Source organism: Chaetura pelagica, unplaced genomic scaffold, assembly GCF_000747805.2.
Source record: "Chaetura pelagica isolate M959 unplaced genomic scaffold, ChaPel_1.0 scaffold191, whole genome shotgun sequence".
Taxonomy (NCBI): Eukaryota; Metazoa; Chordata; class Aves; order Apodiformes; family Apodidae; genus Chaetura; species Chaetura pelagica.
The window spans coordinates 721,217-734,262 of NW_009952440.1; the positions used below are offsets into that span (position 1 = coordinate 721,217).

The 13,046-nt window shown below is 36.5% G+C and overlaps 1 protein-coding gene across 1 annotated transcript in view; it reads left to right on the top strand.

Annotated features, from left to right (window-relative positions):
• EDIL3 (EGF-like repeats and discoidin I-like domains 3) overlaps positions 1-13,046 on the top strand; it is a 287,168-nt gene that overhangs the window by 142,578 nt on the left and 131,544 nt on the right. Inside the window, exon 3 of the mRNA XM_010008401.1 lies at positions 140-169. Coding sequence (XP_010006703.1) covers positions 140-169 — 30 coding nt within the window. The remainder of the gene's footprint in view (positions 1-139; positions 170-13,046) is intronic.

A 13,046-nucleotide genomic window follows, 5' to 3' on the forward strand; every position in this document is an offset into this window, starting at 1 on the left:
ATCAAAAAAATGTAAATAGTATAACAATTAGGATGATATGGGGGTTTTAATTTGTATTTTTTTTCTCTCTTCTCTTTCCTTTCCACTTACCCTTCCCTGTCCCCATCTCCCCCCCAACCCCTGCCTCCTTTTTGCACAGCCTCAATTGAAGAGGAACCAACTTCAGCAGGTATGAATAATTTATTATGACAACTACATCATGGTAACCATTACTTGAGAGATACCTTTTAAAAAATCTTTTAACAAGGTTTATTTTGTGTATAGCTCATGCTAAATAGTCAGTGTCGTAGTTCAAAATCTTCTCTGCCACTTTCCTTTTTGCTTCTTCCTTGGTTAAGCTGGTGCATCAGACTTCATAAAAAACGAAAAACAAACAAACAAATTAAACAGGTCAAAAGCAATCAAGAGTAGAAACACCTGTGTTTGTGCTAGTTTTTTAATCTGTCTTTATGCCAGCGAAGCTCAATCACTTACCTAACTCCCCAAAACTGTCATCCTTGAAGACAGTGCAGCCTGTGAGGAAGTGGTGAAAGAAGGAAAGGACAGCTAGCTCAGAAGCATCCTGCTCGGAGAAAATGTACTGCAGACTGTGGCCTGGATATCTGCTCAGCAAACTTTTATTTCCATTTACAGGCTGCCAAGTAGTGAGAACGGTTAACAACACCATCATAAAAATTAGTTTAGGAGCTCCCCAAGAGACAGAAACACATAGTGTTTATTCTTTTGTGAAGATTAACTATTTCTAATTAATTGGCAATCCATTAGCTTGGGAGTATTTAAAGAAAAAGAAGGCAACACACCAAAGAAGAATGGCACTAAACAGCTTTACATATTTGAAATGACATTGAGTTGTATAAACTCAGTGAGCTAAATGAATAGGGAGCCACTTTATAGTGGCTTGTTAAAAGCAATAAAAGTCTCCAGAGGACCAAAGGAGAAAAGGTAAGGAAAGTGAATGAAGGAAGGAAGATAGCAAGGAAGGACTGAACACTGTTTACAACACTAACCTACAACTTGGGAGCAATATAAGTAATTAGAGTACGGTAGAGAATAATAAATGAAAGGATGGAGAACAAAGCCAAGTGTAGAGTGTGAGAGAGGGAGAGTAGTTAAGACTAGCACTGAATACAGAAAGGAGCAAAAGGGAGCTTTTAACGTTAAGGTAGTAGTGGAAAGGGAAGAAACATCACTGAGATGGGAAAAAATACTGCAAAGCAGAGAATGGAAGAATTTAGGAAAGAACTGTAGAGTACTAACATACCCCTGAGGAGTATGCATCAGCCTTCAACTATCCATTTCTTGCGAGATCTGTCAGTCTTGAAATTGTCATGGAAAATATTTTAATAGAAACCTATTGGAGCTGCTCAGTAGGAGTGTCAGTTGCAAAAGATTTTATTTTTTTACAAAGAAAAGATAAAAAAAAGCACCTGTATTTCCTTTTGGAATTGGTTTAAGTATGCATATTTTGTAGAGACAGAATTTAGGGGCGTATACGAATGCACTGTATACATTGTTCAAGATAATCTTGCCATGTTTATACATTGTGAAACCATAATTCCTGTTGTGACCAGTGGAGCTTCTCATAAAGAAATGGCCTTCCTCTTTGCATTTTGAATGTCACTGCAATTTTTGTGAAAACCTGTATCTGTGGGCTGGCCAAGCTAGCCAGATACATCAGCTGAAAATGGATAAAAGGAGACAAGTGGAATTTATAAGACAGCCGCATGGGCTCCACTACATGTCTCTATTAGGCTTACTAGCTGAAATTTTAATAGTTTCACAAAAGCCTACAGATTCTGTATTCGGTTCCTCAGGAGCCCTATTCTTCTGGAGTGCCAGATGACATTGTTTGCTTTTGTATTCATTTAAATGGATTGTATTTAATCACTTCTGCCTGCTTTGTTTTTGTCTGCTGTAATATCACTGCTTTAATTCTCCATATCATTGTTGTGTTCAACAAAGCTCAGCCAATAATTTACAATGTTTTGAGCATTGCTCCACCACAGAATATTCCTAAATAGTTACAATCTCCTTGGATTAATCTATTATAAATAATATATGTTACACCTTTTTACACATACTTTTTCAAATCTTTTCCCCTGAGACTGGAACAAATGTGTTTCATACTCAAATAATTAACTTACTCGTAGTTGTTTGAATGAGCAACACCTAACTTTTAGCCATTATTTTTATTATTCTTAGTCTTTCAGGGTTTGTTGGCATCTAAAAATGTGCCACAATTATTTATGTGGTAACAGCTATACCAGTGTAACTTTCTGTATGAAAACTCCTAATGGAAAGACTGATGACCTTTTCATGATAGTTACTCTGTGAGAGAAAGCTGTCTGCAGTAAGAGTATACACGTGGGAGTTGCACTGATACAACTACACAAACAGATATTCCCACACAGACAAATCAACAGCTAGAAGTACACAAACATACAACACCAGAGTGTTTTTATTCTTTGATTTGGACAGATGAACAAATGCCTCTGGCATAAATGGTACATGGTAGATTTACCATGTGAAAAGAAACACATATTTGTAAACATTTGTGCAAATAAATCTCAACTGCTCAGAAATTGTGTTACAAGGAAACATGACTAAATACCTGCAAAAGTAAGTGAATAATTGTAACAGTAACTCTTTCGGCTATTTAATGAAAGTGAAACCTACAAGTACAATATAAAATTTAACAATACAGTGCACTATATTGCTCCTGGGGAACTCAAAATCAAAACCAGACTGATTAATTAAAAGCAAGGGAAAAAATAAATTTAGTGATGAAGGGCATGCATGTGAAAATGAAGTTATTTTTTACTGTTTGTTAGAAAGGTATTTCTTGTTATAGCTTCTCCAGAGGAAAATCTTTTAACAAAATGCAATTATTTACCTGACATTAATTTTTATTTTAAAATTTAGTAAGAAATACTGGCTCTTCAGATGCTTTATAATATATAGGTTCTATTGATTTTACTTTAATATATGATGAGATATTGTTGATTTGAAAACAATAGATCAGTGCATTCTTATGGGTTTGTTTTAAAGCAACATATGTCTCAGATTATATTGACATTTACAAAACTCTGTGTTCTGCTTAAAACAGATACTTCTTCCTCTGAGTAGGAAGGCAGTCAGGCAGTTTGAAAGATGCATGGGTGCTGAAAAATAAATAGAATCTCCATCCAAAGCATCATGCTGTCACCTGGAGCTTTTCACAGTAATTTCAGCAGGCTGTGCCTTGTATAGATAGAAATCAAGTTCTGTCAGCTACCACATTATGCATTTTTCCAAGAGAAGCCACAAGTTTTCTCTGGTTTGTGACATTTATCTTCATGAAGTGTAATTAAACTCTTGTTTCTAGTATGCTGGGGAGGAAGTATCCCATGCTGCCAGTTTCAAGGCCTGGAAATCAGCACTTAGCATTTAAAATAATTAGAAGTATCTTATAAACACTCTGAAATAAAAAGACTCCACTTAGTGTTACAGTTGCAGGGCTGAAAAGGTGAGATCAGCTGGAGGGCAATGTAGTATTTTTTCAAAAAGTACCCATACTTATTAAGGAATATGAGGTAGGCTAAACTGGCAACTAGTGTGTTAATTTAATGAAGATGATAAATATTATCTGAACATTTTATGAACATCATAAACTTTTAATTGATGAGTGATCAGGATCAAAACTAGGATTTCTTTCTCTTTTCGATCAAAGGGATAAAACATTACTTATTCCCATACTCTGCTCTTTGGGACAAAGTCTGTCTTCTTTGACAATTCCCTCTGTGAGTAGTCTTGTAGAAGTGAAATTACCTAAAATTTTACTGATTGTTGTAAGCACTAGGTTGAAGATCAATTGTCCTGAAATAATAAATGCCCTGTGAGTATCTTTCTTTACAAATGGTATTTCACAGTGTTTCCTTCACTCTCCGTATGCTTCAGTCCAATGAACTGTAATCGTAACTCATTAAACGCATTTAATCTAAGAAAAAGCATAGTTTTTTTAGTGCATGATTTTTAACCAAAGCTAAAACATCAGGTTTTCAGATGTTCCTCACAGTTTCAACAAGGTTTTCCTTAGACCTACTTCTGGATAAACATTGATCTAAATCTCTTTTTCCATTCCAGTTAATTACCTATGGGTTTATGTTCTGGTAGACATCTGAACACTCACTTTGGAGCTGCTTCCACATATCTGCTTACTTATTTTGAGTTTCAGATCAATTAAATAGTTTTATTAGAAGCTCCTGCATTCTGTGAGAGCAAGCGAAGCAAATCTCAGCACAGTTCTCTTGGAGATTTCCTTCTGTGGTTCTTTTCCCATCTGCACAAATGGCAGGAGTCATTTAATGCAGTTTATTGAACTAGGAGGAGGTTGCTTTGTTGCAAATTGTTCTTAAGCCTAATAATGTATCAGCTTCTGTTGAATGTCCTGCTGTTTGAAGTTTTGCAAGTTAATGGTGTTTTTCCATGGTTTTGTCCCCCTCTCTGTGCTCAAGGAGTCTGAAATAATTTCTAAAGGTATCAAGGAGTAATTCTTCCAAGACACAATGAGATAGAGCATAGCATAACATGCAAGACTTTATACACTTGCCTTTACACTGTGACTTTTACTGAAATAATAAACATGTCCTTTGAGAGCATCACTTAACTGAAGCCATTCCTTGGTTTTGTCACTGAATTTTATTTTTTTTTTTAAGCCTTGTGTTTTTATTAACTGGCTTTTGTGTCTTTGTATTCCATCTATATGCAATGTCCAAATGTATCTAGACTTTTATGAGAGTAAAAGGTCTTTTACAGTTAGAGTTTAATATTGTTGAAATGGAATTTAGGTGTTGAAGAGATTGTACACTCAATATATGATAGAAATTTCTTCTTCAAAGATATTATTAAAAAATAATCCCAACAAGAATCTTGTGGCACAGTATGTGCATGTATTCACAGCTGCATTGTACATCTGTGTGCAGCTAATACAAGCAGTCTATTATTTCCCATAGAAAATAATTTATTTTCTACAATACCATGTTATATTTTATATGTAACCTGCCTTATTTAGAATTTCGACTTCTATAGAAGTTATTTTAGCTTGCCTTTTTTTTTTTTTTTTTTTTTTTTTTTTTTTTTTTTTTTCCTTAAAGAAGTGAAATACAAGGGAAGAAACCCCACACTTTCGAGGAAGAACAAATTTTTTAATTGCCACATAAAGTGGAGAAGGGGACTTTTATTACAAAGTCTTGAGAATTAAGTTCAATTCAGAAAAATAAATCAAATTATTAGACTGGAAAAGCACAACAGCAGAAGTTCCAGGAAGAAGGTTGTCCTAGAGATAACACTGAAGAGTTTTCAGATAGTCATAAAAAGTAGATGTGTAAAAATCTTAGGATTTTCCCATTAACCTTATACTAGGAGCATGATGTTAAGCAGTAACTAAAAGCTAAATTGCTTCTAACTTATGTGTTCGGGTTTTGTTTTGTTTTTTTTTCTGTTAGAAAATTTCAGATTTCTTTGCCTATAAAAACTATGGATCAGTCATTGTACTGGGAAAAAAAAAAAATGAGGAAGCTGAAAAATGAAAAGCAGTTACACATTATTTTAACCAATAGGTATTTCAGACCTGACTTACTGGACATGGACTAGATACTTTTTAAGAGACAACCTGTTAGTTTTCCTATTAGACATACTGTAAAGTGCAATAGTAATAATGGAGTTCTGTCTTCTTTTTTGCTTGGTTTTATTTGTTTGTTTGTTTGTTTTGGGGGGTTATTATTTCTCTCTTCTATTCACATTAACATTTAGCTAATTTTGATTTAGACTAGTAGCATATTAGGCAGAAATAATGTGGCTTCCCTGAGATGTGCTACCTCCCAGGAATTTTCCCTGGGAAAATTCACTTCAATTCACTTCCTGCTGTACAGCAGCAGCCAAAGTATTGGAGTTTTGTGACAGCATGCTCTCAGGATGCCTTTTGGGGCACAATTATTTTACTGCGGTATGCAAAGCTATTCTGTTTCACACATTCTGAGCATCTTTCCATATTATTCTAAGAGAAAGGATTTGCCATTCCCCCGGGGTCCATAACAGAGATTTACTCTCCTGCTTAATTTGGTTTACACATCTGTAATGATTCCTTTTCTTTTTCTTCTTGAAGTGCATGTTATTTTTCAGTGCCTGAAGCTAACTTGTTAATAATTTTCCATACATTTCAAGCAAAATACAGACTAAATCAGAAGATTATATAAAGGTCATATTGAACCCTGTTCTAATAGAAATGAGGCTTATGCAGTAAAGATAGCTCTGGATGCCATGTGGCACTGAAGGCTGTTACAGTAGGCTGTCACATTTAAAAGCTGAAAATCTTGCTTAGGTCAGAAATGGAAATTATTTAGTATTTTCAGGCTATCCTTTAGTGAGTGTTTGTCCATATATCGTAAAAAAATAACTCAGTTTGGCAAAATCACTCACTTCATTTTAGGATTAGACAAAAAGGGTGCTAGGAGTTTGAGATTAGCCTGCAGTGCTGTCAGCTGTCTGAGGAAATCATACATGGGCATTTTTCCATAATCTGCATAGTTTTTGAGATTGATACTTGTGATGAGTGTACAACATTCATCGCAGTGTACAAATGCAAGTGGAAAATCATGTAGTGCCCTCTAAAGTAGCTATTGCTTTATGTAATGAACAGTTTATTTTTGTTGCTTATCACTTTCTCAGCAGAGAAATGGATGTTTTCCATGCCAGTCATCTGCCTTAGGTTGAACTTGCCTCAAACAATTTCATATTTCTCATAATAAGGCTAAGGACAGGAGGTGTTCTACTGCCCATTTTAATTCTCAGAGCTGTTCTACAGAGAAATATTTCTGCTCAGGATAATTTGGAGCTGGGGCATGCAATTTCACAGTGTGGTTGCTTTTATTACTGCTGTGGAGAAGTCCACAAGGTCAGCCAAGGAGGTAGGCTTAGTTCACTCTCACTTAGCAGAGTCAGCTCCTAATCCAGCAGAGCTAAGAACTCTGTTACAGGGAGACCAGCAGTACATAGTGCTGTCTGAAGGTGGGAGCAGTCAAGTCTGCCGTACCAGCTACCAGTGCATGTTTGTGGCAAGGCAAGCAGGGGCAGAACAGATGGAGAAGTCAGAAGTCACCCTGGGAGGGAAACATGACGCCTTTGTCTCAGGTTACAGCAATGTCAGCACTGTCTATTGGTTCCAGATTGTAGCAATAGGGTAGCTTTATGTAGGTAGTTTTCTATCTGGGAAGCAGTATTCCCCAAGAAGAGTCCTTGCAGATGTCTGTACATTGTTTGGACAGATGCAAAGAGCAGAGCTAGCAGTTAAAAGACAAGGTTATGTGAATAAAATGCTCAATTTGATATTGATTGCTTCATCTTCTGAAGATGGAGCAAGAACAAACACGATGAAGAGGAACAAACTACTATTCTGGTTGCTCTGGGGATCTCAGTGAGTTCTCTGTGCTTCAAAGGAGTTGAACCGCAGTACAGGAGAAAACATGGTAAAAAGCTAACCATGGCAGAGAACAGATGGCCAAATCTTCTCATGTTAGAAAGGACAGGTTTTAATCTGAGAAGTGATGGAAACCGGGACGAGAAATTGCTGAGGGAGAAGGGAGTGGGCAGGCAATGAAGTGAGATTAATGAGCTGTGCATGGGCATATAGTGAGCAGGCCTGAATATGTGCATACAAAGGAAAAGGCGGCAATGGGATGATCTGTCTTGGGTTGGCTGCTATTAGAAGAGTTGTTTCCTTCATGCAGTCTGTTTATTTCTGGTTCTTTCTTCCAACCTACTCCTGGTTTCTTGATCTTTCCTTTATGCTTGTGCTAGCAGTTTTACAGCTTCATGTTGAGCTGCATCAGGTGCCTCTTCCAGCTGGAAGAAGACTCTTTTGTAATGCAATTTCCCTGATGCAGTTATGTTCATTTGGTTCAGCTCTTTGATCTGACTTGCCACATAGTGAGTGCCATGTGTGCTCTCAGTGGGAAATGGAATTTGGTGGAAACATATAATGAAAGCTAGACTCAAGAAAAAAACAAAACAAAACAGTAATCTTTGGTAAAATACCATAATTACACTGGATTAAAGCAGTCAAAGATTCCTATCCAGGCATTAGATGTGTGAAAATGGGGTGTGTGTTTGTGTGTATATGTAAAAAGCAAATACTAGTGAAAGCAAACCAGCAGTAGTTGTTGGTTGAGGATTTGGAAGGAGGTTAACAAGCCTGTTGAAAAGGATTCTTTCAAAAATAGCATCCCAAAGCAGCTTATTTTGTGTTTATTTTAGCTTTAAACTGTCTTATGACCACCTTCAAAGTATTGGATTGGCTGTGAAAACATAAGAGAAAGAAATTTTTCGTTCAGTGCAAATGTAAGTAGTTTTTAGTTGCAAAGGCTTTGTATTACACATTAATTCTGAAGGATAAATAAGTATTGAATAATGACCCATTTGCAGAATGACTGGTCATTTAGAAAGGTAGTTTGTGATAGCAAAGCTAAGGACTCCTCTCAGTGTGCTCTTAAAGATGCCAAGTATATTCTGCATGGACAACAAACCAGACTCTTCCATAATAGACATTGTAATCCAAATAATATTCCATTAGTGTAAGGTTTTAATGGTGCCATGCACAGTACGAGTGCCAGTACTTGCATAGATATGAATTTGAAGCCTTCATTGTTGGTAGTTGTGCATTTTTCACTAAATTGTGCCAAGACTGTTTAGGCAGTAGTCTTTGTTTTGGACAGCAGTGCAGCAACAGTGTGGGTATATGTCATCTCAGCCTGGTTTCCTCTTCAGGAGTGAAGAGTCCTACATAGCTCAGTCTTTGCAGTGAAAGAAAAGAAATACAAACCTGTAGAGGATGAGTCATCCCAATAAAAACAAAGAGGGCAGTTATTCCCACATTTTCACTGTATAGTACAGAAGGACTGTTCACGGTTAAGTGTCAGTGAGGAAGAAAGTCTGAATTGAAGGAAATTCCTTCTGCTTTCTACAGGAAGGACCCACAGAATTAGTGAAGGCCAGCATAGTGGTGTGGATGCAAATATGAGTGTGCACATATTTATGATTTTTCCCCTGGGTTTTTTAGGACCTCACCTTTTGAAAAGCTGTTATTTTTTTATGCTTACAATTTTTTTTCCTGCATGTACCGTTACAGTACCTCTGTCTAGGATACACATTAAACACATTGGCTGTTCTATGTTTCAAAGATTTTGAGCCTACGAAAGCTACATCCATGTATAACTGCAAGTTTCTAATGGTCAAGCTACAAATAATTGCGGTTAAATAAAATAAGTAAGAGTGATTATGATGAGGTTCTCTGAAATAAAGTTGCCTTTGAGGTGGAAGTTGTGCACTCTTGTTGCTGACTACTTCAATATAGCACTTGGAGATTCTGAGCAAAGTCAACCAACATGAATCTTGAAAGTACCCTGCACCATTGGGGGACTGCAATATTCCAGTTTCATGTTGGAAGAAGCAGCCTTAGTTTCAGAATATAATAAAATCAGTAGAAAAATCAACTAGGTGACACAGAAATGGAAAGCTGTAAGTGTTGCAAGTTCATTCTGTGTACTGCCCAGTCCTAGGGCTGTTGGATGCAACTGGCAAGAGAAGCAAAAAAAAACCCAAACAACCTATTTTCAGATAAAAACCAAGAACAATTTGCCCCTATATGTTCTTATTATTATTACTGCTCCCCGTGTTACAATGTTTTAACAGCAAGGAAATATCGCTCTCTAATAACTTTCCTGGGATTGACTGTAGCATAATGTCTGCAGTTTTACAGCTGACATGCTGAAACAGCCACGGCAAACCTTTAATGGGAAGGACAAGCTCAATGATGTTTCTTGTATGTTTATTGTTCTAGTAATTTTTCTTAACACTTGTTCCTGAATGAATGCATTTTCTATCCATAACTCTTGCTTAGTAAAAAGCAAGCAAACAAAGAAGTCTATTCTGATTCTTGGTAATCTCAAGAGCAAAAAAGTGTTAATTCTTACAGCCAGAATCCTTGCCCTATCTTTTCAGTAATTCATATCCTGTTTTGTAAGGGTGTTAAAGAACTTACAGATGTGCATAAGCTTAAGCGGGTTAGATATCTGCTAGAGCAGGAAGGGACTAAGTGCCAAAGTAAGCTCTCTGGCTACCAGCAAAATAGCAGAGAATGTGGCTGAACTGAGAGCAAATGGTACTTCTGTTCAATTTGGGCTCCTTTGAGAATGATTTTTATAATCAGTGAAAGATGTGACATTTAGGATCATTTTGTGATCTAGATACAGAGTTTGGAAGAAGGCCGTAACAAGGAAAAGTTTGTAGATACAGGTAAAGTATTTTATTGAACCAGCTGATAGGTGGAATGGACAGGCATTCAGGCATGTGAGGTTTTCTTTATGTCTGAAACAGGAGTATTTCATTGGTCATGATCATGGATATGTATGTTACCATTAAATTGCTATGGATTTGTAGTGCATCAAAGCCCAGGAAGTGTTAAAACTGATTGATAATGAAATTATCTACAAATGGAGTTCTAGGCACTGAAGAACCAAGAGCAGGGTTTAAAATAGAGCTGAGGTGGGTTATTTTCTTCCATCTCATCTTTCTAATGACTCTGTGTCTCATCAGCTACCAATCTGATGCTCACTTCCCATCCAGATGAGTTTCTTCCTGAATTTTACTGAGTTTACTGTTGTTCTGCTTAATACAAATACCGCCAAAGCCCCTACCAAGTAAAAAATGCCTTGCTAACTGAAACTGTCTTGACTCTGGCTTCAGTCAGTTCTGTTTTTCACTAAGGGATTAACTAGCTGAACTGTCTGAGTAGCTGTATCACTGAGGTCAAAGATCTTTAAGGCTCTCCTAGCTTGAACAGGAAACAAACAGTGATGAAGGGTTTGGCATTTATATTTTCAAAGTCACAGGTTACCTGCCATTAACAATGACACAGAATAAACTGCCCTCTTAGAAATGTGTAACTGAAGCAATATTGCAGGTGAACTCCAGATGAAGTTCTTCTCACAAAGACAACATAAATTGCTTTAAGGGCACAGAAATTTCAAGCAAAGGCTTAGTTGAATTCACTCAGAAAGGAATGTGGGTATTTCTGCACTTATGCAGACCATTTAATAACAAATATTTGTCACCTCATTCACATCTACTAATTCTCATTGTTGCTCTTATGGATTGACTTTCCATATACTAATGACCATTTGTCAGAGCCAAGACCTTCCTTTTTTCTTTCATCTTAGAAGCTGATTATGTTATTTTTTATTCTATATTCTTTTGAAGCCCTTATAACTGCAGTTAAAAATGCATTTCATTTTTCTCACTGTGAATCTTTCAGATAAACAGTGTTTTACCTCAGAGCATGAATGTCTATTATTAGACTTAAAGAAAGAATGGCATAGAGTATACAGCTATCTTCTGCTGTATTGTGTAATCTTATCTATACTGTTTAGTGTTTCAAAATCTTGTGGAAGCAACTATTTCTTCCTCTTTTTTTTTGCATTTATATAATAATATTCAGCAGTACTCCTAATAGGTAAATACCTTATTACAAAATTGTGGCAAAAATATTTACCTAAGATACAAAGTACTGTAAAATAATATACAGCCAAATGAAAATCACCATTATGACTGAAGATAAGTAAAAGAGCAAAATCTCCTACCGTCTGGTCCAGAAGTGTAACTTCATTACTTATTCAGGGTACAACTTCCCTGGCTACCATGGGAGTTGTGGTTGTATGACAACTGTTCTGATAAAAATAACAATTGTGAAAGTGTGACATGCTCCCATGAATGTCTAATTGTCTGTTACTAAGAAATGTTAAAAGTTCTATATAATTTAGAAGTTACTTGTATTGTGTTAAATAAGCTGAGAAAAGAGTTAAAATTTATTAAGATTTTTTGTTGTCTATCTTTTTTTAAACTGCTAGCTGCAATGAAGCAGCCATAGCCCAAGAACAAAAAAGTCTGGTTATAGATTTATATATTCAATTTGCCTGCAGTACCATATCTTAACACTCACAAAGCATGAATTAACACTCTGCAGCAATATTACAAGTCTTTGTTACAGTTATTCATGAATTTCATTAGTTTCAAGCTTTCTGCATTTTTTCATCATGTTAAAACCTGAAAATTTCTTATTAATAGACACTGAGGGACAGGGTGACAATGTTTCAATATCTTATTCTTAATCTTTCTATGTTAGCCTGGAATTTTTCAATTTTCTTTTTTAAGTCCAGCTTCCTAGAAGAGAAAACCATTCTAATAATTTTATCTGCAAAACAGTAGTACTGGGCACTTCTTGGAACAGAATACAAATAAATTATCCAGTCAGGTCAGTGTTCTGCTTTAGCCCTCCTTGAGCTGTGGCAAGGGCAGAAGGGCAGAATGTAATGTTTTTGTGAACGGGTTTTGTTTCTGTTTGAATTTTTGGTAGCAGAAGACAGGCAGTGTGTTGCAACCTCTTAAGAAATTCCAAATAAAGAGTTGGCTTCCAGCTGTTTCATGTAGCTAGGAGTATCCTTGCAGATGACGGTGAACACCAGAAAAGGACATGTGGCTCCAGAGGAGTTCTGCCATACCAATCCCTAAAGTGGTATATTTCTGACATCAGGAAGGCTCCAGCTTATGTTCTAGTTGTTGAACAAGCCTCTGCTGAAGGCAAAACTTACCTGTGCAGAGAAGTGTAATTGGGACACAATAATTACACCTGCATTGTGTGTAATAACATATAGGGTATTTTAAGTTGAAGTGTTGTTTATCAGAAAAGGATACTCTCCAGTTTAGCTGTGCAGAAATTATTACCATTACCCACCAAAACAGGTCAGTATTTTCATGTGTGTACAACTTCATGTGAGTCACATTAATCAGCAGCAATTCATTTGTATTTGGGCCATGAGTATACCTGGTGCAAAGGAAGGAGACGTCCAGTGACACTACTGTGGATCTTAAAAACCGAAGCCACATCGCTGCTAACAGGGGTTCTGATTTTAAATTGGGATGGTCATGCAGTGTGGGGTTTTCTGAGTTGGCAAGAGACC